Below are 25,398 nucleotides of genomic sequence, written 5' to 3'. Positions count from 1 at the left end.
CAAATGGAGTTTTTTCAAATCTACTGAAAGCTTGAAAAATGTTAACTTCAATTTAAGTTTCAGATTAGATGAGTTTCTATTGTAAGTCTTTTGGCAATTTTTATTTAAAAGTAAAACAGAAGGCTCTTACATGGAGTTAACTTCCACTTCCTGTGGATCTGATTCTTGCTGGAAATTCGGAACAGTACAGAGTAAGTCTTCTAAAATAAGAAAAGTTTCAAAGTAATCAAGTGTTTATGGGAAAAGGAATAGTCCATATAATATACATTTTATACTTCTAGAATATATTGTAACAGAAAAGTACCAAGAAAACACATTAAACAGTCACATTCATATCTGATTTTCACCTCCTACAACAGTTGCTCAGAGAATCGTTATGGAAGATCAATGATGTAGCCTGGACCATTCAACTGAGTCGGGATTTCAACCAGCAAATGAATAGTTACAGCAACACCTCTGTTGAGAAGGTTGGTTTTTCAGCTAGAGACTGTATCTTCTAATTTATGACCAAAAATTGTGGTTCAAGTTCCAGCTGTATGCACTGCAATGCAAAGGAGGGAGAAGTGGTTAGAAAAACGCTCCCTTCTGTTTCCCTTTAGTTGACCCAAAGTCACAGGGCCACAACCTATCTGCAAGGAAAACTGCTGAGTATAGCACCTTCGAGATAAATACTTGCCTGACCAAAATTTGGAGGTTCTCTTTTAGAGAAGGGGAAAAAAAATTACTGGAGCGCAAATAGCAGCCTCTTAACCATAGCACTGTTTTAATGCCAGTTTATGTCTTGGTTTCTATTCCACTGGGCCACTCTTGTGAGGCTGGTTGAGGGAAATAATCTTTTTTTTTTTTTTAATTGAAAAAAAAACCAAAAAAACAGAGCACTCAAATTTACATTTTTTACAAATTTACAAATTTTCATTCCTCTCTCTATACATGACCTCTACCAAACCCTCCACATTGTAACTGCCCATTACAAACGGAGTTTGAATCCAGCTTCCACTACTTAACTACTAATGCAGGTTTTGGTAAAATTTTTAACCTTTTCGGAGCCTCAGTATACTTACCAATAAGATGGAAATTTTTATCTCTCTCTGAGGACTGTATTGTTATAAGGGTTCAATGAGATAAAGTATATAGAGACCCTAGTGAAGTGTCTGGCACATGGCATGTGTTCAATAAAAAGTAGATTTTGGTGATCACTGTGGTTATATCATTCTGAAATTTTTTCCCCCTGGAAAAACATTTCCTCAGTTATTAAGTGTTCCCAGTATTGATTGTCTCTTCCCACAAATCCTTTATTATCAACCTACAACTCTCCTACATCATTTTCAAATCCTAAGTTTTTTCCTGGAAAAAAACATTTCCTAAATCATTGTGTTCCCAGGATTAGGTATCTCTTTCCACAAATTCTTTATTAGCAACCTGCAACTCTTCTATGTAATTTTCAGAATTCCCCTCATTGATTGACTCTCTAATTTGGTACAGAGTACTGATTTTCCAAACTGGCCTACCCGGCCTGCAGACACACCCACCAGGAAGATTTGGTGAGCAGTGCCTCATCTTCTTATACACAAACAGCCTTGTGCATCTTATGTAATACCATCCATCCAATGGCTCCCAAACCTACAAGATTAGTCCAAGATAATGGTGGTGAGGGTAGACAAAACAATTCAAGCAACAAGGTGCCTCAATGGCTCTCAACTGTTGTGCCTAATACTAGAAAAATAGGAGTGTACCAAGTAGCTTTAAAAGCATGACAAACTATCCTTAGTGGCTTAAAATAATGGGCACCTAAAAAACTTTTGATTTTGCAGGTTGACAATTTGGGTTGGACTCAATTGGGAAGTCTTCTGATCTCAACTAGCCTCACTGGGGTGTACTGAAGATTGGCTGGTCTGGGATGATCTTATTTAGGACGGCTTGTTTCTACTCCTTGCAGTCCCTCATCCTGCAAAGGCTATCGGGGGCTTGCTCTCATGGTGGTGACAATGATGTGTGCAAGATCCTTGAGGTCTAAGCTCAAAAGGGGCATACTATCACTTCTACCACATTCCAGTGACAAAAGCAAATTGCAAGGCAAGCCCAGATGCAAAGAATGGAGAAATAGACTTGTCTTGATAGGAATCGAAAATTTCCGTAGCAGGGAAGCTTGGATAGAAGTGAAATAGAAAGATTATGGCTATTTTATGATCAACCACAATTTCCCCCCAATTCTGGCTTTCTGATTTCTGGGATTCCTAACTAAGTCCCCAGTGTGTGAATGCACTATTCATTTAATCTGACAATGTTCAGCAGATAAGCAGAAGTACTGGGAGGCACTGAAGCTATATTATAATATAATATATTTTCCTCCTTCATCAAATCAATATTGCCGCAGCATAAGATTTTCCCAACTCTTTCCTGCCCTTCTCCCAAGATGAAGCTAAATAGACTCTAGCAGCTTTGACCCTACTTCGGGGATCTTTTGCCTAGACAACTGAGAATGAGTGGGTGCTTCCTCATCAGATTCTTACTCTGATCAAGTCTACTCTTTCTCTCTTCCACCTGTTTTATAGCCTTATGGACCCCTCTCATCCCAAAGCAGATTAATCTGTACAATTTCTCCTGAATGTACTAATTTGACTGTATCTGTTACTCCCAGATTTTCCATTCCTCCTGTGCCATAGATCCTTTCTGATCACTAATGACCACTCAATAGCTACAATCCTTTGAACTCTGCAGAGTTTTTGGAGTGGACTTCCAACTGGCCACTTTTCTCTTCTTTCTGTAACAAGATGGACATTCTAAATTAAAAGATGCCAATCTGGTATTAAGTTGCAATATATACCTGCATGTTCATACACCTATTTGCAGCCAGGCATGTGCTATAATTTTCAAACACAAGCTACTGCAGGACTGACCCATGCCCCTAGTCAATAACTCTACATGGCCTGCAGTGAAAGATGACTGGAAGCAGTGTCTGTTCTACTTGCCTTTTCTCCATCCCAACACTACAGAGGTGCCCAGAGTAGGGCTGACAAAATGAACCCAACATTATCACCACCTCTAGAGGTGGTGGAAACCACAGAATGATTCCTGACATGCTCTTCACCAGTGTTCCTCCATTGGGAGCTTTCCTTCCCCAATTTACTCAGTGTTCATTACTGAAGACACAATGTGTATGTGAAAGTTCTTATGTGACTTTTTTGCTTAATTCCTAACACCATTCTGACAGCACTTCTGGAGAGAGATAATGGTAGAGAACCCACAGTATTATTTTCAAAACTACTCTTAAACTATAAACCTAGTCAATATACTGTGAAGTTTGAAAATATCAGATGACATTGCCTTCAAAATAACCCAAATTTTCATTGAGCATGTTTATTCAATAAGCACTTATTAACACTTATTTGTACATAGCAGATAATCAGTAAAAACCTCTGCTACCAAGAATCAAAATTCTGAGCATAGAGACAATAAGAAAATTAAAAATCACAGTAGGTAATAAAAGGTATCAATATGATGGCAGGGCATACGGCAGAGGAAGGCAGGAGAACACAGGAGGAGGACAGAACCTGTGGGGAGGGAACACTTTGAAGAAGGGACAGTACATGAAAGTGCTTGATAAGTAAGCAGTCCTAAGTCAACTCAATGTCTTTTTCTTGAATGACTGTTTTTACTCTTTCTACTTTTTATCAGTCTTGCTTTCCAACTTTTAACATTCTGTTGCTTGTCCTTTGTTTTCCAGAAATTTCTCTGGAAAGCCTTGGGAACCACCTTAGGATCCTGCCAAGATGTGGACTTTGTGAGCTCACAGATTAAGGAATTTCTGGCTGCTCCCCACCACCTGGGGGACCAACGACAGGTGGGACCACTTTCTCTCAATTTCCTCTCGTGACGATGATAAGGAATTCCCTCTGCAAAACCTCTGGCAGTTCTTACATTAATATTTTATTTATCCAGAATTATCCATGCATACATTCAAAACAGTCCAACAGAATTTTTCAGAAAAATGAGGCTTCCGTATTTATTATTATTTTTAGAGTATAATCGCTTTACAAACTGTTATTTTCTGCTGTACACTGCATGAACCAACTATATGTATACATATATACCCTCCCTCTTGAACCTCCCTCTCACCCGCTGTTCTGCCCGGGCTGAGCTCCCTGTGTTTGTTTTACAGCAGCTTCCTACTAACTATGGATTTTACACATGGTAGTATATATTCATATGTCAATGCTACTCTCCCAATTCATCCCACCCCATATCCCCCCAGGGTCCACATGTCTGTTCTTTACAACTGCGTTTTCCATTTCTGTTCTGCAAATAGGTTCCTCTGTACCATTTTGCTAGATTCCAAATATATGCAATATTTGTTTTTCTCTTTCTGACTTACTTTACTCTGTAGACAGACTCTAGGTCCATCCATGTCACTAAAATAACCCAATTTCATTGCTTTTTATGGCTGAGTAATACCCCATCATATATATGTACCACATCTTCTTTATCCATTCATCTGTTGATGGACATTTAGGTTGAGGCTTCCCTATTTAAAAATCAGTGCTTCATTATCTAATCAGATTTGTGAAAATAGTGAAAAATGAATTTCAGTCACTCCTACTCAATAAGAGTATTTTAAAAATATTTTGACCTTGGCTTTGTAACATAAGGGTATGATTGTAAGTATGGAAATCATTAGATGTGTAAGCTGAAAGTAAGGGTATGTATCATTGGTTTTCCTCCTAGAGAAAATATAAATATAACCTGGAGAGCTTTGGCAAATAGCTTTTGCCTATTCCCTACCCTAGTCAAAGCTAGAGAGCATATGTGAATGTAGAAGAAAAAGAAAATGTCTGTTTAAGAACAGAAACCACTCAGGAATAAAGACCAGCTAGTAAAAAATAAATTATCATAGTCTGTCTTTTTATATACCCTTCTCAGAAATTCTCAGGTGTTTAGGGTCCTTTCCCCATTGTAAATAGCTAGCAAACACTATACTTACTGAACTTTTAAAGCTGACTTTAATTCTTGTTAGTTATTTTTTCCATCTCAGATATTCAGCCTTCAAATATTTCTCACTGACATTATTCCTAGCACCATTATTTCCATTCTAGTTGCCCTTTTAATTCTGCTCCGGGCTAGGAAACAACTAAGTTTATTTTAGATCCAGGCATACCATATGGCATCATTCAAAGTCTGAGGGATTCACAAACCTTAGAAGATGAACTTTGTGACATCCACTTAAGCTCCTCAAATGCCTCTTTTACTTAACTTTGCTTCAAGTTCTTGAGTGTATCCTGCACACTCAAATCACTTAGCAAATGGCCTCTGGGTTGGTGAGGAGTTAACGCATAACTCTCCAGGTCTCACTGATCAGCTGACCTTCCTTCTCCTAAGAGTGACTCTCTCACTCAGGTGACACCCAGGCCCTGATTCTGGTGTCAGACCAGCTGGATTCAAATCCTGCCTCCACAACACATTGCCTGCATCCCTCAAGTTTCTCCAGATAAAATAAAGGAAAATAGACTCCTCAAAGTTCTTTTTCATAGAAAATGCTTAGTAAGGAGTTTCAGGAGAGAAGATCTGAAATGACAACTGTGAGGAACTGGAGAGAGAAAATAGATTAAAGAAGACAAATAAGATATGTGTGCAGATTTGAGGGCCTCTTGAAGAGTTGAAATCATCTTATACTCCAGCAGTTTTCTCAGTGGTGTCATTTTTTTTTCCCAGCAAATGAGGTATACAGATAGGTGATAGACAAGATTGAGAGTCAGATTTATCCAGGGCTTGGGGTTTGCCAGACTCACATGATAGAAAGGCAGTGGGACATAGGTCAGAGTTGGAAAGTTGGGGAGGGAGTTAAGAAGTTAGGAAGATGGGTCAGGAGAGGAGAAACACAGAGCACTGTGGGTTGAGAGGACACAGAGATGGAAAAATGTAGAGGTTTACACCTTGGGATATAAAGGAACCAAGGAACCATGACCAAGGAACACAGAGACACCAGGCCTCCAGCCTTTAAACGTTTCTTCCAAGCATCTCCTGGTAGTAGAGGGTGTAAGACCTGATATCTAAGAACAGTGCTGGTTGAGAGCTTGATGACAGAAGTCTAGTGCCTGGATTCTCATGCTGACTTTAGCAGGGTTATGCAGCCAAATGAAGCAAATCAGGACTCATGAACAAACTGGCATGAAGGTATAGTGGTGAAGTGAGCCTGAAGCAAGAGAGGTGGAATGTGGGCAAGGGAGAAATATGAACACAGTGTGAAACAGGAGCTTTCAACATTTTAACCACCTAAGGGTGAAGTTAACCTTGGGCTTCCCTGCTGGCTCAGACAGTAAAACATCCGCCTGCAATGCAGGAGAGCTGGGTTGTATCCCTGGGTCAGGAAGAGCCCCTGGAGAAGGGAATGGAAACCCACTCCAATATTCTTGCCTGGGCAATCACATGGACAGAGGAACCTGAGGGCTATAGTTCACGGGGTCACAAAGAGTTAGACAGGACTGAGCAACTAACACTTTCACTTTTCAAGGAAAAGTTTCAGCAGGAGAGTGATCCTGTAGAAATTATAGTCAACTCCAGCTCAAGAAAACCTCCACTTGCTTCCCACTGGTCTAAGATTAAAAATCCAAAGTATTGAGTGTGGCCTAAAAGACCCTACTCAGACCACCCCGCACTTTCTCTCTGACCTCATCTTGCACTGCTTTGTTCCATCTGCCCTCCTTGGTGGACCTCAGGACCTTTGCACTTACTCCCTCTGTTTGGAACTCTCATCTCCAGGAAGTCCATTGGCTCACTCTCTTGCTTATTTTGGGGCTCTTCTCCATGTCACCCTTTTATTGACAACTTCTCTGGCTACTCTATTTGTATTGCCAACTCCCCCAACTTGCAGAAGCTACCCTTTCTTCTTCTTTTCTTACAGCACTTATCACCATTTGATATACTATATATTTATATGCTTACTGGATTTATGTATTCACTTTATCTCACTTCCTTTTGACTTCCCCTGGTTTTACACTCAAGAGTTTGGTGTGTTCTGTTGACTCCTATTTCTCCAGTACCTAGAGTTCCTGATGCATCAAAATGCCCTGTCTTTTCTGATTTTAGGGAATAACATCTATCTTAGGATACTGTGCTGAGAAACACTTTGAAGTTGTCTTAAAAGTTCTTAAAACATTCCAAGATCAGGAAAAGTTTTTCATGAATCGATGTAAGGTAAAAAAAATATATATCCATCTCCTCCAAAGCCCTTGGTCATTGCAAAGGGAAGTGACACTGACTCCACCAGTGGACATCCTTTCTCCATATCATACTTGCTCCCATGCCCAGGTCTTTATGTCAGGTTGGAACCATCTGAGCCCAAGCCCTGTAGAATGACCAGCTAGATAACAAGCCTCCTCCATTTCCTGTCACTCATGCTGACCTGGGAGGCCCTGAGGGGCTCTGTGTGTGTCTCGTTTTGTCCCTCCACTGGCTCCTCAGGCCTCATGGACAGTTTCCATTGCATACACTCTGCTTCCCCTAAAGAAGAGGAATAAATGAGTAAAAATGAATGCAAGCCCTCTCACAAGTACCTCTGTGAAAGCCTGGTAGATCCACCACACCGTCTTGGGTGTTTAAATTTATATCAGCAAGCCCATCAGCTTCAGACTCATTTTAATAATCCCAGTCCCATTTCTTAACTCCCACAGTGGCCCATAGGATTAGGAAAACTCATGAGAGGAAAAGAAACTCCTTCAGTTGTAATTTTCATGCCTCTCTTTTCTCCTCTTCAGGGTATTTTCTCTGGGAAAAAGAGCCTGAGCAAAACTGATGTCATGGTAATCTATGGAGCCGTGGCCCTCCATGCACCCAAGAGTCAGCTCCTAGCCAGGCTTGATCAGGACATTGTATCCCAAGTCCTGTTTCTCCACGGCCAGTGCTCTCGGGTAATAGCAGCACAGGGCTACTTCAATTTCCAAGACTGGGGTTCCCAAACATTAGAGGAGCGCAGCTCTTGGAAATCTTCATCCTCAAAGGATACAGACCAAAGGGAAGATGGGATCTGGTACATTTGGAAGATGAGAACATATTATTGTTGCTCAATCACTCAGTCATGTCCCAGTCTTTGCTACCCCAAGAACTGTAGCAGGCCAGCCTTCCCTGTCCTTCACCATCTCCCAGAGTTTGCTCAAACTCATGTCCATTGAGTCAATGATGTCATCCAAACATCTCATCCTCTGTTGAACCCTTCTCCTCTTGCCCTCAGTCTTTCCCAGCATGAGGGTCTTTTCCAAAGAGTCAGCTCTTTGCAGCAGGTGACCAAAGTATTGGAGCTTCAGCTTCAGCACCAGTCCTTCCAATGAATATTCAGGACTGATTTCCTTTAGGATTGGCTGGTTGGATCTCCTTGTTGTCCAAGAGACTCTCAAAAGTCTTCTCCAGCACCATAATTAGAATGCATCAATTCTTCAACTCTCAGCCTTCTTTATGGTCCAACTCTCACATCTCTACATGACTATTGGAAAAACCATAGTTTTGACTATATGAAGCTTTGTCTGCAAAGTGAGGACATATAGGAAGAGAAAATTTGATGATGAAATGGAGTTTAGTGATTTGCTTCTTTTGTAAGATCTTGGGCAGAGTTCCAAAGAATAGCAAGGGGAGATAAGAAAGCCTTCCTAAGTGATCAGTGCGAAGAAATAGAGGAAAACAGGAGAAAGGGAAAGACTAGAGATGTCTTCAAGAAAATTAGAGATACCAAGGGAATATTTCATGCAAAGATGGACTCAATAAAGGACAGAAATGGTATGGACCTAACAGAAGCTGAAGATATTAAGAAGAGGTGGCAAGAATACACAGAAGAACTATACAAGAAAGATCTTCATGACCCAGATTATCACGATGGTGTGATCACTCACCTAGAGCCAGACAACCTAGAAAGGGAAGTCAAGTAGGCCTTAGAAAGCATCACTATAAACAAAGCTAGTAGAGGTGATGGAATTCCACTTGAGCTATTTCAAATCCTAAAAGATGATGGTGTGAAAGTGCTACACTCAATATGTCAGCAAATTTGGAAAACTTAGCAGTGTTCACAGGACTGGAAAGGGTCAGTTTTCATTCCAATCCCAATGAAAGGCAATGCCAAAAAATGTTCAAACTATCGCATGATTGCACTCATCTCATATGCTAGCAAAGTAATGCTCAAAATTCTCCAAGCCAGACTTCAACAGTACGTGAACCAAGAACTTCCAGATGTTCAAGCTGGATTCAGAAAAGGCAGAGGAACCAGAGATCAAATTGCCAACATCTGTTGGATCTTAGAGAAAACAAGAGAGTTCCAGAAAAAACTTCTACTTCTGCTTTATTGACTATGCCAAAGCCTTTGACTGTGTGGATTGCAACAAATTGTGGAAAGTTCTTCAAGAGATAGGAACAGCAGACCACCTGACCTGTCTCCTGAGAAATCTGTTTGCAGGTCAAGAAGCAACAGTTAGAACTGGACTTGGAACAGCAGACTGGTTCCAAATTTGAAAAGGAGTACATCAAGGCTGTATATTGTCACCATGCTGATTTAACTTATATGCAGAGTACATCACATGACATGCCAGGCTGGATGAAGCACAAGCTGGAATCAAGATTCCTAGGAAAATATCAATAACCTCAGATATGCAGATGACACCACCCTTATGGCAGAAAGTGAAGAAGAACTAAAGAGGCTCTTGATGAAAGTGAAAGAGGAGAATGAAAAAGCTGGCTTAAAACTCAACATTCAAGGTCATGACATCTGGTCCCATCACTTCATGTCAAATAAATGGGAAAACAATGGAAACAGTGAAAGACTTTATTTTCTTGGGCTCCAAAATCACTGTGGATGGTGTCTGCAACCATGAGATTAAAAGACATTTACTCCTTGGGAGAAAAGCTATGACCAACCTAGACATCTTATTAAGAAGCAGAGACATTACTTTGCTGACAAAAGTACGTCTAGTCAAAGCTATGGTTTTTCCAGTAGTCATGTACCTATGTGAGAGTCGGATTATAAAGAAAGCTGAGCACCAAAGAATTGATGCTTTTGAACTGTGGTGTTGGAGAAGACTCTTGAGAGTCCCTTGAACTGCATGATATCAAACCAGTCAATCATAAAGGAAACCAGTTCTGAATGTTCACTGGAAGGACTGATGCTGAAACTGAAGTGCCAACACTTTGGTCACCTGATGCAAAGAGCCAACTCACTGGACAGGACCCTGTTGTTGGGAAAGAGCAAAGGCAAAAGGAGGAGGCAGCGGAGGATGAGATAGTTATATAGCTTCATGGACTCAATGGACAAGAATTTGAGCAAACTTCAGGAGATGGTGTAGGACAGGAAGCCTGGTGTGCTATATTCCATGGGGTCACAAAGCACTGGACATGACTTAGCGACTGAACAACAATGAATCAATCTTCAGGGATAGATCACTGAATCTGTCATTTTAGACAGATTCTAAATGTGATTCTGATGCTACACACCCAAAATTTGATAAATAATGATGAGAACTGAAAACATAGTTAAAGAAGGTATTTTATATTATATTAAGTCCATCACTGAGTAAAGTTATGGCAAAAATAAAATAGATAGGAGATAAAGATGTTTTAGATAAGGATCACTATGCTTTAAGGTAAGTCAACTCTGCTAAAATGTAACTTTTGTGGTTTTTTGTGGAAAAACCACAGGGATTATGGGGGAAATGAGATGAGTGGTACAATATTCAACAACCCCATCAATGGTACAGTTTAAGAAAAACAAGAATTTAATTTTCAAAAGTAATTTTAAAAACAGGAAGTACATAAATACTACTAAAAATTGATGGAAATTTTCTTTAAAAAAAACCCTGAAGTCAACTGCACAATTTATGAGCTATTATGAAATGGTGGTGGGAAGGAGGGCTATCTGAAATCCGGCAGACAGTTGTAATGCCAGATTTGGGTGAGGACAACTCATCACACACAGTAAACAGAGGCAGCTGATGATGTTTGTGGTGTATGTGCAAGTCTTCCTCAGGCTCAGTTCATCTGGTTCACCTTTTTGCCCTCACAGACAAAACCGCACATAAGCAAACTCAAAATTCAGAATACGCTAAAAGGATTCCCTCATACATCAATTTCATTGTAACAAATTTGCATTTTCAACACAGGTGTTGTCACAGAACTGACTATATCTCACTTCCAAAGTCAGCTGCTGCATTAACTTTCATTTTATAAGTTTTCATTGCTCTTTCTGCCAAGAGCTTTTGTGCCCTTTTTCTTAGCGAGGTCTGATAGAGCCTTTTTAAAATGAGAAGCCTGAAATCCAAAGGCTTGAGATCTTTGTTCTGCCTCTTTTAGTTTAGTCATGATTCATCCAGGGCAAAGAATCCACCAATACACAGGTGTCCCTTTGAAACCAAGGGAGGGAGGTAACAGCCCCCACCACTTGGAAAGGCTGAACATCCTGTCTCACTGCTGTCCTTCAGGTTGATGCATGGGTCTTTGGTTGGGGTGAAGGAACTCTAACTGCTGCTCTAGTATCTGCCTTTCCTTCTGATTTTTTTCAGGTTCTGGGCATGTCTGTGGTGAACAAGGTAGGTGATATATTTGATATATCTGAATACCTGTGTTTGAGTATAAGTATATTTGAATACAAATTATGCTCCCTGAAAGTACAGTAAGCATAAATGTTCTCTTGATTTGATTCCACAGGAAAGAATCCCAAAATTTAACTAATTAATCCAATTCTGAAGTAAGGATTCCCAAGCCTAATTTAAGACAGGACAAGGAACTATATTTGGTTCTAGGTGGTTTGAAATTTGACTGTAAACCAGAACAGTGTTCTTAGAACTGTGGGTTATGACCCACCAGTAGAGCAGGAAATCAATTTAATATATCTAATAGACCACAACCAGCAATTTTTTGTAATAAAATAAAAGAAGAATAGAAGATAATTTTTGAGAGTTTGATATTGAAACTCCAACTAAAAATCTGAATTTTTCTACTTAAAAAATAGTTGTAATATATGGTGAAACTGTATGTAACTTTGCTCTGTATTTTCCAAGTCTCCTATAAATGTGTTATCATATTTTCATAATTTAAAAAATAAAAAGAAAGAAAAATGATTATATATAGCAATAATAAGTATCACAAAACATTTATTTCAGTTATGTAATATATATATATATATATATATATATGTACATCCTGTATTATATACATGCGTTCAGTTCAGTTCAGTCACTCAGTCATGTCCAACTCTTTGTGACCCCATGGACTGCAGCACGCCAGGCTTCCTGTCTATCACCAACTCGCAGAGCTTACTCAAACTCATGTCCATCGTATTGGTGATGCCATCCAACCATCTCATCCTCTGTCGTCCGCTTCTCCTCCCGCCTTCAATCTTTCCCAGCATCAGGGTCTTTTCCAATGAGTCAACTCTTCACATGAGGTAGCCAAAGTATTGGAACTTCAGCTTCAGCACCAGTCCTTCCAATGAATATTCAGGACTGATTTCCTTTAGGTTGGAGTGGTTGGATCTCCTTGCAGTCCAAGCGACTCTCAAGAGTCTTCTCCAACACCACACTATACACGCATTATATATATATAATTCATATAAGTACTGGGTATATTTGTAAACTGTTTCCTATTTTGATCCTGGTTAGAAATGTTTGAAAACCACTGTTATAAAGAATCCTCAGTCCATGGTGGAGGCAGGGGTTGGAGACTGACCATAGTTTCTCAACTTCCCTGCAACTTGGATCTAAGACTGAGGTGAAAATGGCAAAAGGAAGCACAGTGTCACCGCTGTCTGGTCACATATTTCAACCATAGGTCAAACATTTGTAGAACCGGGTGCAGTGCCTAAGACCCTGACTTGCATTGTGAGTCATTTTCCTTTAGGACATGGATCTGCAGATGAGTTTTACCAGAAGTATCACAGAGATTGGTATTGCTGTCCAGGATGCTGAGGATGAGAAGTTCAAGTTCTCCTACAAGGAGGTGTTGCTGGGTTACATGCTGGTGAGTGTGTGGAAGGACATGGGCAAGATCCTGAGAAGTTAATTACTGAGAGTGCAAGTTTGTCTTTTTTTTTTAAGTGGGTAAAACTCGCCAATCCCTAGGAACAGAACTTTGCCATGGTTCTGCCTGAGGGCACCCAACAGTCCAATGAGGCTTCCACCTCAATGCATCTAGAAACTCCCCTAGTCCTCCCTGAGATGGTTCACCACCTTGTCTGTGTTGCAGGACTTCATCAGGGATGAGCCTCTGGATTCCCTGGCCAGCCCTATTCGGTGGAAAGCCTTAATCGCCATTAGATACCTCAGGTAGAGAATTTTTTGTTTCTTCTCCTTGAAAAAAATAAAAATTTCCTCCCCCATATACTAATTCTGATCAGCTGACATTGATCAGTGCAGACTCTAGTGCACCATCACAAAAAGGACGCAGTTCATCAATGCGTGCATTTTACCTAAGGTTGCTTCAGCCATGTCCGACTCTGTGTGACCCTGTGGACTATAGGCCCCCAAGGTCCTCTGTCCATGGGACTCTCCAGGTAAGAATACTGGAGTGGGTTGCCATGCCCTGCTTCAAGGTATCTTCCCAACCCAGGGATCAAACCCATGTCTCTTATGTCTCCTGCATTGGCAGGTGGGTTCTTTTACCACTAATACCACCTGGGAAGCCCGATTCATCAATAGGTTATTTCAAATGGGAGCTTTTCCTTTTTCCAAAGTGACAGAATTGACTGAGAGCCTGGTCATTTGATGACTGACAAGGACTAGCAAGCTGCTTATAAAAGTCAGATTTATTGATATATGATGACTGAAATTTCTGTGCAAAAATAATTTCTCTTGGCCTTAGGCAAATTTTAATCTTCCCATTAAAAACTTATGGAAGCCTTAATCATACCCAGGTTTGGTTAGCAGCACTATGCCTGAAGAAAATGATAATTTTAGGCACATTTTAAAAAATAATATTTTCCCCTGCAGTAAAAGAAATAGAAGTTCACTGTTAAAACTTGGAAACTGCAGAGAGTCTTTAAAAATAGTAAAAATCATACCTAAGCCTACCCTGTTATCAAAATTTTGGTATATTTTCTTCAATTCTTTATTCCTAATTGTCTGTGTTGATTACAGAGCTGAGATTTTGCTCTGCACATAATTTTTATCCTGTTTTTTTTCCTCATCTTACATATTCCCATGTTATTTCCAATTCTTCACAAACATCATTCATTTTTCATTAAATTTTTTATTGTGGTAAAATATACATGTTTATCATCTTAGCCATTTTTAAGTGCACAGTTCAGTAGTGTTAAGTACTTTTACATGATTGTGTAACCAATCTCCAGAAATCTTTCCATCTTTCCAAATGGAAGCTCTGTACCCACTAATCAACTCTTCACTTCCTCCTTCCATCAGCCCTGGCAACTACCGCCCTATATTCTGTCTCTGTGAATTTTATACTTTAGGTGACTCATGTCACTAGCATCATATAGTATTTGTCTTTTGATGCCTGACTTATTCTCCTTAGAATAATGTCCTCAAGGTCCATTCATGTTGTAGGGTGTATCAGAATTTCATTCCTTTTGAAGGCAGAACAACATTCTGTTTGATGTGTATACTGTACTTAGTTAATCCATTCATCTATTGGACATTCATCTGTTGGGGGGTTTTCACATTTTGGCTACTGTAAATAATGCTGCTATGAACATAGATACATAGATATTTCTTCCGGACCCTGCTTTTACTTATTTTGCATATACTCATGCATATACTCATGAGTCAGCCTGTTGGATCAGATGGCAAGCTTGTTTTTAATCTTTTGAGGAACCACCATACTGTTTTTTATAGCAGGGCACTATTTTATATTCACCAACAGTACACAAGTGTCCTAAGTTTTCCATATCCTTGCCGTCACTTTCTGATTTTTGTTGGTTTGTTTTTATAGTAGCCATCCTAATGGGTGTAATATGGTGTCTCGTGGTAGCATTGAGTTGCCTTTCCCAAATGATTAATGACTTTGAGCATCTTTTTATAGGCTTATTGCCTGTTTGCATATCTTCTTGGGAAAAGTATTTGATCCTTTGTCCATTTTTCTCAGTTCTTTCTCTTTTTTTTTTTTTTGCTGAGCTGTAGTTCTTTATATTTTTATACTTTTCATCTTCTTTCTATTCTAGATAAGGTTATTAACCCCTTATCACATATATGATTTGCACATATTTTCTCTCATTCCATAGGTTGTCTTTTTACTCTATCATTTGTGCCTTTCATGAACAGAATTTTTTAATTTCGATGTAGGCCCATTTGTCTATTTGTATTTTCATTGTTTGTACTTTTAGTGTCATATCCAAGTAATCATTGCCAAATCCAATATTATTCCCCTCTGAATGGTCTTGGAATGTGTTGAAAATCATTTCACCATATGTACTAGAGTTTACTTCTGGGCTTTCTATTGTATTCCACTGGTTTGTGTGCCTGTTTGTTTATGCCAATACTATACTGTTTTGATTACTGTGGTTTTGTAATAGGTTTTGAAACCAAAAAGTGTGAGATCCCAAATTTTGTTCATTTTCAAAATAGTTTTGGGTATTTGAGGTCCCTTGAGATTGCATGTGAGTTTTAGGATGGATTTTTCTATTTCTGCAAAAAGTATCATTGGGATTCTGATAGGGATTGCATTAAATCTGCAGACTGCTTTAGAGGGACATCTTAACAACAATAAGTATTGCAATCTAAATATGAAACACCTTACCCTTCATTTGTTTCTTCTTAACTTCCTTCAGCATCATTTTGTGGGTTTTTTTGTGTACAAGCCTTTCACTTTCTTGGTTAAGTTTATTTCTAAGTATTTTATTCTTTTGATGCTATTGTAAATGGAATTGCTAACTCCTTTTTTGATGGTTCATTGTTTTAAGTGTATAAAAATGGAAGTGATTTTTGTGTGCTGATTTTGTATTCTGCAACTTTGAAGAGTTTGTTTATTAGTTATAATATTTTTGTAGATGTTTTAGGATTCTCTATATATAAGATCATGTCATCTGCAAACCGAGATAATTTTACTTTACCTTTCCAGTCTGGATGGCTTTTATTTATTTTTCTTATCTATTGCTCTGGCTGGGACTTGCAGTATTATGTTAAATAGAAATAGCATCTTTGTCATGTTCCTGATCTTAGAGGGTAAGTTTTCAATCTTTCACCATTGAGCATGATGTTAGCTTATACAGTTTTCATATATGGCCTTTATTATGTTGAGGTAACAAATGTTTTAATAACTGCCTGATATCTCGATGCATAGATATGCCTCATATTGTTACCTTCAATTATTAATCAACCTTCTATTGCTACATTTAGCTATTTCTTGTTTTTAAAACCTATATGTAATACTTTGATGAACATCCTAATGCAAAAAAATGTTCTCTGAACATCTAATTATAAAAGCTGACAATTTGGCTCAATAAATATTATTGAGTTGCATCCATGTATCAGACATTGAGCTAGGTTCTAAATGGACAATGTTGAACAAAATATGACCTTTCTCTGAAGGAGTTTTAGCCAACAAAGGGAAATGAATTCAAAACAAATCCACATAATTTTTCTAAAATTCAGTAAGAAGCAAAATAAGGGAAAGGCACAAGTTCCCATATTTATAAAGATAAGGGAGGTTTCGAGAAAGTGCAAAGAAATCTTGAAGATGAATTAAGAATTAACCAGGTTCTAGGACAGCATTGTTGAGTAGAAATAAGTATAATACAAGTCACATTTATTGTTTAAAATTTTCTAGTAGCCACTATTAAATATGTAAAAAAGAAACATTAAATCAATTTTAATAATTATTTTAATCTAATATATTCAGTATATTACTTCAACATGTATTTAAAATAAAGAATTAATAAGATGATTTACATGATTTTCATACTACATCTTCAAAATCCAGTGCATTTTACAATTACAGTGTATTTTATTTATTTTTTTCCCATTTATTTTTATTAGTTGGAGGCTAATTACTTTACAATATTGTAGTGGTTTTTGTCATACAGTGTATTTTAAATCAAACCAGCAACAACTCAAGAGTTCAACAGCCACATGTAGCTAACGGCTTCCCTCATATGGACAGGACACCTGTAGAACTTGAAGACTAATGACAGAAAGCAAATCAGTGGTTACCTTGGGCCAGGGTGGAGGAACAGATAAACTGCAAAGATGCATCAGGAAAAATTGGGGACTGATAGCAATGTTCTATATTGATTACAGTGGTAGTTTCGTGAGTGTGAGATTTATTTGATTGCACACTTTAAATGGATGCAGCTTGTTGTGCATAAATTATGCCTCAATAAGTTGATATTTTTACATAGTCAGCCAGACAATAAGGATGAGAAGATTGCACACTATATATCAGCACATTTAATAGTCAATAAAGCTGTCCCAGCTTTACTGACTCTTACTCTTCTGTGAAAGTGAAAGTGAAAATCTATCAGTCCTCTCAGACTCTTTGCAACCCCATGGTCTGTAGTCCATGAAATTCTCCAGGCTGGAATACTGGAGTGGGTAGCCTTTTCCTTGTCTAGGGGATCTTCCCAAATCAGAGATCAAACCCAGGTCTCCCGCATTGCAAGCAGATTATTTACCAGCTGAGCCATACAGAGAACAAATTTCACCCTTCTCTGACAGTGTCATCATTTTTCATTTCTTTGCTAATTTTGTTACGGACAAGCAGTGTTTTATTGTCTTAACCTACGTTTATTTAATAACAAATGGAGTTTTTCATATTTATTGAATACTTACATTTTCCTAAACTATGTCCGGGTTTCTTTAAATCCTCGTGATGTCTATACTATATGTCAGATAGCGAGAAAAGAAAAGGAGGGTTCTAGTGTCATTTACTCATGTGTTTATAGGTGGTAGTTTAGTCACTAAGTTGTGTTCCATTCTTGCAACTACGTGGGGAGTAGCCCACCAGACTCCTCTGTCCATGGGATTTCCCATGAAAGAATAGTGGAAGGGGTTGTTCTTTCCTTCTCCAGGAGATCTTCCCCACCCAGGATCAAACCTGTGTCTCCAGCCTTGCAGGCAGATTCTTTCCAGACTGAGCCACCACGGACTACATATGACATGAGAGGACATAGGAAATTGATAAAACTCACTGCTCCAAACTTAGAATCTCTCTTCTCTCTCTCAATCACACACACACACACACACACACACACACACACACTCATAACTTGAGCACTGAAAAAAACAAGTAGATAAGTGCTAGATCATATAGTAAAGGGTTAAGTAATGCCAAGCAAGTGATGGTTTGTTTATCATTGTAATAGATTAGACCTACAGTCTGGTTTTATATCCCCAATCTCTCTCTACTCCTGTTACCATCTCCTTTAACACTGCATTCCCATCAGAAATGCATCTGACCCCTTCAAGCCCCTTCAGATCCTCAGTTCTCAAGAACTCGACTGAGATATGTGTTGTTTGGTGATATAATATCCACTCCTCCAATTGGTTCTCGTTTCAGTAAACTGAAACCGCAGCTCTCACTGAATGAACATCTTAATATTCTTGAGGAGAATATTCGGAGGCTGCTGCCCCTTCCACCCCTGGAAAAACTCAGAAATGAGGGTGAGACGGACAAAGACAAGGAGCACATCCAAGTATGTGGGGGCAAGGCTAGAGGAGGGTGAAGAGACAGGTAGAATGAATGAACTTGAATGGACACACTGCCCTCGGCCTCACTCTCACTCATTTCAATTTCAGTTTCTCTATGAACGATCCATGGATGCTCTCGGAAAGCTGCTGAAGACCATGATGTGGGATAGCATGAAAGCAGAGGACTGCCAAGAAATGTTCAATGTGAGTAGGTTCCGTGGACCCTAACCTGTGCTCCAGGGCACCCTCCAAACTCAGCCTCGTCCAGGGGACTCGTCCAGCCTGACCCACCTAGCCCCCCACCAACACCACAGAGCCAGCCCACTCACACAGTGTTTGTGGGGAGGCCAGCACCCTATTCCAGAAGAGGCAGGGCAAGAGTGAGAGAACAAGAGGGGATGAGTATGAAAGTTACTAAGGAAAGGAGATCAATATTTCCAATATGCTACTGGAGATCAGTGGAGAAATAACTCCAGAAAGAATGAAGGGATGGAGCCAATGCAAAAACAACATCCAATTGTGGATGTGACTGGTAATAGAAGCAAGATCCGATGCTGTAAAGAACAATAGTGCATAGAAACCTGGAATGTTAGATCCAAAATCAAGGCAAACTGGAAGTGGTCAAAGAGGAGATGGCAAGAGTGAATGTTGACGTTCTAGGAATCAGCGAACTAAAATGGACTGGAATGGGTGAATTTAACTCAGATGACCATTATATCAACTACTCTGGGCAGGAATTCCTTAGAAGAATTGGAGTAGCCATCATAGTCAACAAAAGAGTCCAAATGCAGTACTTGGATGCAATCTCAAAAATGACAGAATGATCTCTGTTTGTTTCCAAGGCAAACCATTCAATATCACAGTAATCCAAGTCTATACCCTGACCAGTAACACTGAAGAAGCTGAAGATGAACAGTTCTATGAAGATCTACAAGACCTTTTAGAACTAACACCCAAAAAAGATGTCTTTTTCATTATAGCGGACTGAAATGCAAAAATAGGAAGTCAAGAAACACCTGGTGTAACAGGCAAATTTGGCCTTGGAGTACAGAATGAAGCAAGGTAAAGGCTAACAGAGTTTTGCCAAGAAAATGCACTGGTCATAGCAAACACCCTCTTTCAACAACACAAAAGAAGACTCTACACATGGACATCACCAGATGGCCAACACTGAAATCAGATTGATTACATTCTTTGCAGCCAAAGATGGAGAAACTCTATACAGTCAGCAAAAACAAGACTGGGAGCTGACTGTGGCTCAGATCATGAACTCCTTATTGACAAATTCAGACTTAAATTGAAGAAAGTGGGGAAAACCACTAAACCATTTAGGTATGACCTAAATCAAATCCCTTATGGCTATACAGTAGAAGTGAGAAATAGATTTAAGGGACTAGATCTGATAGACTAACCTGATGAACTATGGACGGAGGTTTGTGACATTGTATAAGAGACAGGGATCAAGACCACCCCCTAGAAAAAGAAATGCAAAAAAGCAAAATGATTGTCTGAGGAAGCCTTACCAATAGCTGTGAAAAGAAGAGAAGTGAAAAGCAAAGGAGAAAAAGAAAGATATACCCATTTGAATGTAGAGTTCCAAAGAATAGTGAGGAGAGATAAGAAAGCCTTCCTCAGTGATCAATGCAAAGAAATAGGTGGCGCCAGCGAAAAGTAGATACAGAGCAGCGGGAGTGGCAGGGGTGTTGAGGGGGTCGGCGAACCCACCAGATGGGAACCTTCTGGAACTCTCTCCTGAGGGAATCGTGTCGAAGAGGGAACCTCCTCTTTCGGGGGAGCCAGCAGCTACTCACAGTCCCCTGGGGACTTTGGATCGCCGACAGCTTCACAGGCCGAAAAGAAATCCAGAGCTCGAGCTCAGCACACTGTACCCTGTACCATATCTCAACTGCTTTCTGCTACTCTGGTTGATGAAGTACTCAGAATTGGAAATGTTGAAATTTCACAGGTCACTATTGTGGGGATAATCAGAAATGCAGAGAAGGCTGCAACCAACATTGTTTACAAGATAGATGACATGACAGCTGCACCCGTGGACGTTCGCCAGTGGGTTGACACAGATGATGCCAGCAGTGAAAACACTGTGGTCCCTCCAGAAACATATGTGAAAGTGGCTGGTCATCTGAGATCATTCCAGAACAAGAAAAGCCTGGTAGCCTTTAAGATCGTGCCCCTGGAGGATATGAATGAGTTCACCACTCATATTCTGGAAGTAGTCAATACACACACGATGCTGAGCCAGCTGAACAGCCAGCCCTCAGCAGGGAGAGCACCTATCAGCAATCCAGGAGTGAGTGAAGCTGGGAACTTCAGTGGGAATAACTTCATACCAGCAAATGGCCTCACTGTGGCCCAGAACCAGGTGCTGAATTGGATCAAAGCTTGTCCAAGACCTGAAGGATTGAACTTTCAGGATCTCAAGAACCAACTCCAACACATGTCCGTAGCCTCAATCAAGCTAGCTGTGGATTTTCTAAGCAACGAGGGACACATCTATTCCACCGTGGATGATGATCATTTTAAATCCACAGACGCAGAATAACTGGATCTAACTGGATACCTGAGATACTTTCCAGTTGGACCTTTTTTTGGCAGCCTCTTGTCACCAGCTGTGCATATAATTGGCAGGTTGACTTCTAGGAAGTAGATTTCATCTGTAAAAGATCTCAACGGACATCCTTTTGAAACTTACTACTACTCTTCTGTGTTTTTGAAGCTCAAGGGGATATGGGCCTCTGAAAAGGATATAAACCAGGGCAGAATTTCTTAGAGAAGTAACAGATTAGTTAGTTACAACATCAAGCTAAATGGAATTGAAAGAGAGATGCTACCAAGAGAGTTGGGCAGTACTACTTAAATAATGCTCAAGAGTTTCCATTCTTAAATTGTTTCCTCTTGAGAGAAGATGAACAGCACTGGGCCCACTCACCTCTGCCTTTTTTGGTTCCCCACTTTGGTTATGTGGTGTTACTTTCAGAATTGCACTTTTTTCACCTTGTCATAGTAGCTGCCAAAAGTGTGTTTTTATAAACCTGGGATTCTAGAGTGCTGGCTTCCTGGGGCAGAGGAGAGAAAGAAATGCGTGTTGTACAAAATAAGTACGTTCATATGTTTAATAAAGTAGTTCTATTATTGAAAAAAATGCAAAGAAATAGAGGAAAACAATAGAATGGGAAAGACTAGAGATCTCTTCAAGAAAATTAGAGATACCAAGGAAACATTTCATGCAAAGATGGGCACAATAAAGGACAGAAATGGTATGAACCTAACAGAAGCTGAAGATATTAAGAAGAGGTGGCAAGAATATACAGAAGAACTGTACAAAAAGATCTTCACAACCCAGATAATCACAATGGTGTGATCACTCACCTAGAGCCAGACATCCTGGAATGGGAAGTCAAGTAGGCCTTAGGAAGCATCACTATGAACAAAGCTAGTGGAGGTGATGGAATCCCAGTTGAGCTATTTTAAATCCTAAAAGATGATAGTGTGAAAGTGCTACACTCAATATGTTAGCATATTTGGAAAACTCAGCAGTGGCCACAGGACTGAGAAAGGTCAGTCCATTCCAATCCCAAAGAAAGGAAACGCCAAAGAATGCGCAAACTACTGCACAATTGCACTTACCTCACATGCTAGTAAAGTAATGCTCAAAGTTCTCCAAGCCAGGCTTCAGCAATATGTGAACTTCCAGATGTTCAAGTCGGTTTTAGAAAAGGCAGAGGAACCAGAGATTAAATTGCCAACATCCACTGGATCATAGAAAAAGCGAGAGAGTTCCAGAAAAATATCTATTTCTGCTTTATTGACTATGCCAAAGCCTTCCAGTGTATGGAAAATTCTGAAAGAGATGGGAATGCCAGACCACCTGACGTGCCTCTTGAGAAACCTGTATGCAGGTCAGGAAGCAACAGTTAGAACTGGACATGGAACAACAGACTGGTTCCAAATAGGAAAAGGAGTACGTTAAGGCTGTATATGGTCACGCTGCTTATTTAACTTATGTGCAGAGTACATCATGAGAAACGCTGGACTGGATGAAGCACAAACTGGAATCAAGATTGCTGGGAGAAATATCAATAACCTCAGATATGCAGATGACATCACCCTTATGGCAGAAAGTGAAGAGGAACTAAAGAGCCTCTTGATGAAAGTGAAAGAGGAGAGTGAAAAATTTGACTTAAAGCTCAACATTCAGAAAACTAAGATCATGGTTCTGGTCCTATCACTTCATGGCAAATAGATAGGGAAACAGTAGAAACAGTGACAGACTTTATTTTTTGGGGCTCCAAAATCACTGCAGATGGTGACTGCAGCCATGAAATTAAAAGACACTCCTTGGAAGGAGAGTTATGACCAACCTAGACAGCATATTAAAAAGCAGAGACATTACTTTGCCAACAAAGGTCCATCTGGTCAAAGCTATGGTTTTTCCAGTAGTCATGTATGGATGTGAGAGTTGGACTATAAAGAAAGCTGAGCGCAGAAGAATTGATGCTTTTGAACTGTGGTGTTGGAGAAGACTCTTGAGAGTCCCTTGGACTGCAAGGAGACCCACCCAGTCCATCCTAAAGGAGATCAGTCCTGGGTGCTCATTGGAAAGTCTGATGTTGAAGCTGAAACTCCAATACTTTGGCCACCTCATGCGAAGAGCTGACTCATTTGAAAAGATGCTGATGCTGGGAAAGATTGAGGGCAGGAGGAAAAGGGAACAATAGAGGATGAGATGGTTGGATGACATCACTGAATAAATGGACATGAGTTTGGGTAGGTGATGGACAGGGAGGCCTGGCATGCTGCAGTTCATGGGGTTGCAGAGTTGGACACAACTGAGCAACTAAACTGAACTGAACTTTTACTCTTTGACCAACAGCTTCTCCGAATGTGGCTTGTCTCACAAAAAGACTGGGAAAGAGAGAGAGCCTTCCAGATCACCGCGAAAGTGCTGACGAATGATGTTGAGGTGAGTAAGCCCCTGGAATGGGTGGATGTCATTGCTTGCTAACAACAAGGACCTCGGAGGCCAATGGAATCCAAAACTCCTGTGTGATGGATCTCCCGTCCAGGCAGAGTTTTTCCAGAGAACCACCCTGAGGTCCACCCTAACCCAGAGCACTGTGAGTACAATCACAGGGCTGCTGAGGGGTTGTGGGGGGTGGGGAGTGGGGATTTGGGGGAGGGGAGTGAGGCGATTCAGTTGTCTTTGCTTGCCTGTCCGCTTGGAAAGTCCGAGATTCCATTTTATTCTAAGGATCTGCATGGAGAAAACAAGGACTTAATATCCAGTGTTGGGACTATCCTGGAACATCATCAAGCCACCCCATCACCTCGGGATCCTCCTTTACCCTGCAGGCACCAGAGAATTTTAAGATCGGCTCACTCCTCGGCCTCCTGGCTCCTCACTCCTGTGACACCCTGCCCTCCATCCGCCAGGCTGCTGCTAGTTCGGCTATTGGTCTGTTCTGTATAAAAGGTGAGGGAAGGATGGGAACCTCACAGATGCAGAGAAGATACCTGTTTTCATTTTTCTCAGTTTTTCTCTTTGTAGATCTCTGTCTCTCTCCTTCCTCTCTTTCTCTCTCTCTTTCTCCTCCCCTAGTTCAGTCATTTCTGAGTGATGTCACACAATTTCTCTCTCTCTTAGATCTTTTTTCCTCAGTGGCTCTGCTTTTTGGTTTTTTTAAAAAATACAGATAATAGCACCAAAGCATCATAAAGATCCATTGAAACAGGTAAAATGTTTTGAGAGTATCTGATTTAAATCACACACCAATTGGGCATATTAACAAAGCTTTTTCTACCACACAGTTTTCTTTCAGAGGAAATCATACTATTATCCTGGTGCTAAGTGAATTTCAGAGTTCTCTAAGAGAGAGAACTTTCTGGAGGTTTTTGTACCTTGCATAGCAGGACCTATGCCTGCTCTGCCGGGATGTGTAAATAACTCTCAATGTCAGGAAATAGAAGGAATTTTAAAACCTCTGTATCAGGCTGAAACCAACACTCAGGGATTCCTGATTAAATCCAGATTAAATCAGCAAGTGTTTTGCTGAGGCGGAACCTGCCTTGCATACAGTTCCCTCCAGACCAGGTGCAGCCTGGATCCCTCAGCCAGCTTGATGGCCACTCATGCCTACGCTAGACTCTTCATTTTTTTTTAGGTGTAGCATTAAGAGTCTAGATTGCTGGGAGAAATATTAATAACCTCAGATATGCAGATGACACTACCCTTATGGCAGAGAGCAAAGAGGAACTAAGCCTCTTGAAGGTGAAAGAGGTGGTTTAGCCACTCAGTTGTGTCCGACTCTTTCAACCCCATGGACTGTAGCCTGCCAGGCTCCTCTATCCAAGGAACCTCCAGGCAAGAATACTGGAGTGGGTAGCCTATCCCTTCTCCAGGGGATCATCCCAACCCAGGAATCAAACCCTGGCGTCCTGCATTGCAGGCAGATTCTTCACCAGCGAGCTACAGAGGAAGCCCCTAGGGAAATATCTGAGTGCCTTTTTCTGTGTCAGGCACTGCTCTGATGCTGGAACACAAAGATATAACAATTCTAAATTTGCATACTATAAGTGTGTGAAAGACAGAAGGTGGGATTTGGTTGAGGGCAGATGATAGAGTCAGTCAATAGGGGAAAACTATTCAGCAGAACCTGAATAGATCTGACAGTCCCTTGGGATTTGGGAAGATAATTTATGAAGGGTGTATGATTTTATCAAAGCCAGAAAACAAATGAATTAAAGGGGTGAGAATTAAAGGACCATTCTAATAAAACAAGAA

The 25,398-nt window shown here is 40.2% G+C and overlaps 1 protein-coding gene and 1 pseudogene across 1 annotated transcript in view; both read left to right on the top strand.

The window, feature by feature from the left end:
• MROH2B (maestro heat like repeat family member 2B) overlaps positions 1-25,398 on the top strand; it is a 72,048-nt gene that overhangs the window by 26,127 nt on the left and 20,523 nt on the right. Inside the window, exons 18-28 of the mRNA XM_065905302.1 lie at positions 360-467; positions 3,725-3,841; positions 7,081-7,188; positions 7,749-7,901; positions 11,526-11,552; positions 12,862-12,981; positions 13,207-13,286; positions 18,469-18,604; positions 18,708-18,803; positions 23,491-23,580; positions 23,970-24,090. Of these exons, the coding sequence (XP_065761374.1) occupies positions 360-467; positions 3,725-3,841; positions 7,081-7,188; positions 7,749-7,901; positions 11,526-11,552; positions 12,862-12,981; positions 13,207-13,286; positions 18,469-18,604; positions 18,708-18,803; positions 23,491-23,580; positions 23,970-24,090 (1,156 nt within the window). The remainder of the gene's footprint in view (positions 1-359; positions 468-3,724; positions 3,842-7,080; positions 7,189-7,748; positions 7,902-11,525; positions 11,553-12,861; positions 12,982-13,206; positions 13,287-18,468; positions 18,605-18,707; positions 18,804-23,490; positions 23,581-23,969; positions 24,091-25,398) is intronic.
• On the top strand, positions 20,490-21,762 carry LOC136146498 (replication protein A 32 kDa subunit pseudogene; annotated as a pseudogene).

Source organism: Muntiacus reevesi, chromosome 14 (genome assembly GCF_963930625.1).
Source record: "Muntiacus reevesi chromosome 14, mMunRee1.1, whole genome shotgun sequence".
NCBI lineage: Eukaryota > Metazoa > Chordata > Mammalia > Artiodactyla > Cervidae > Muntiacus > Muntiacus reevesi.
Note: the sequence above shows the minus strand (reverse complement) of the source record. Positions and strands in the feature narration are given on the sequence as shown.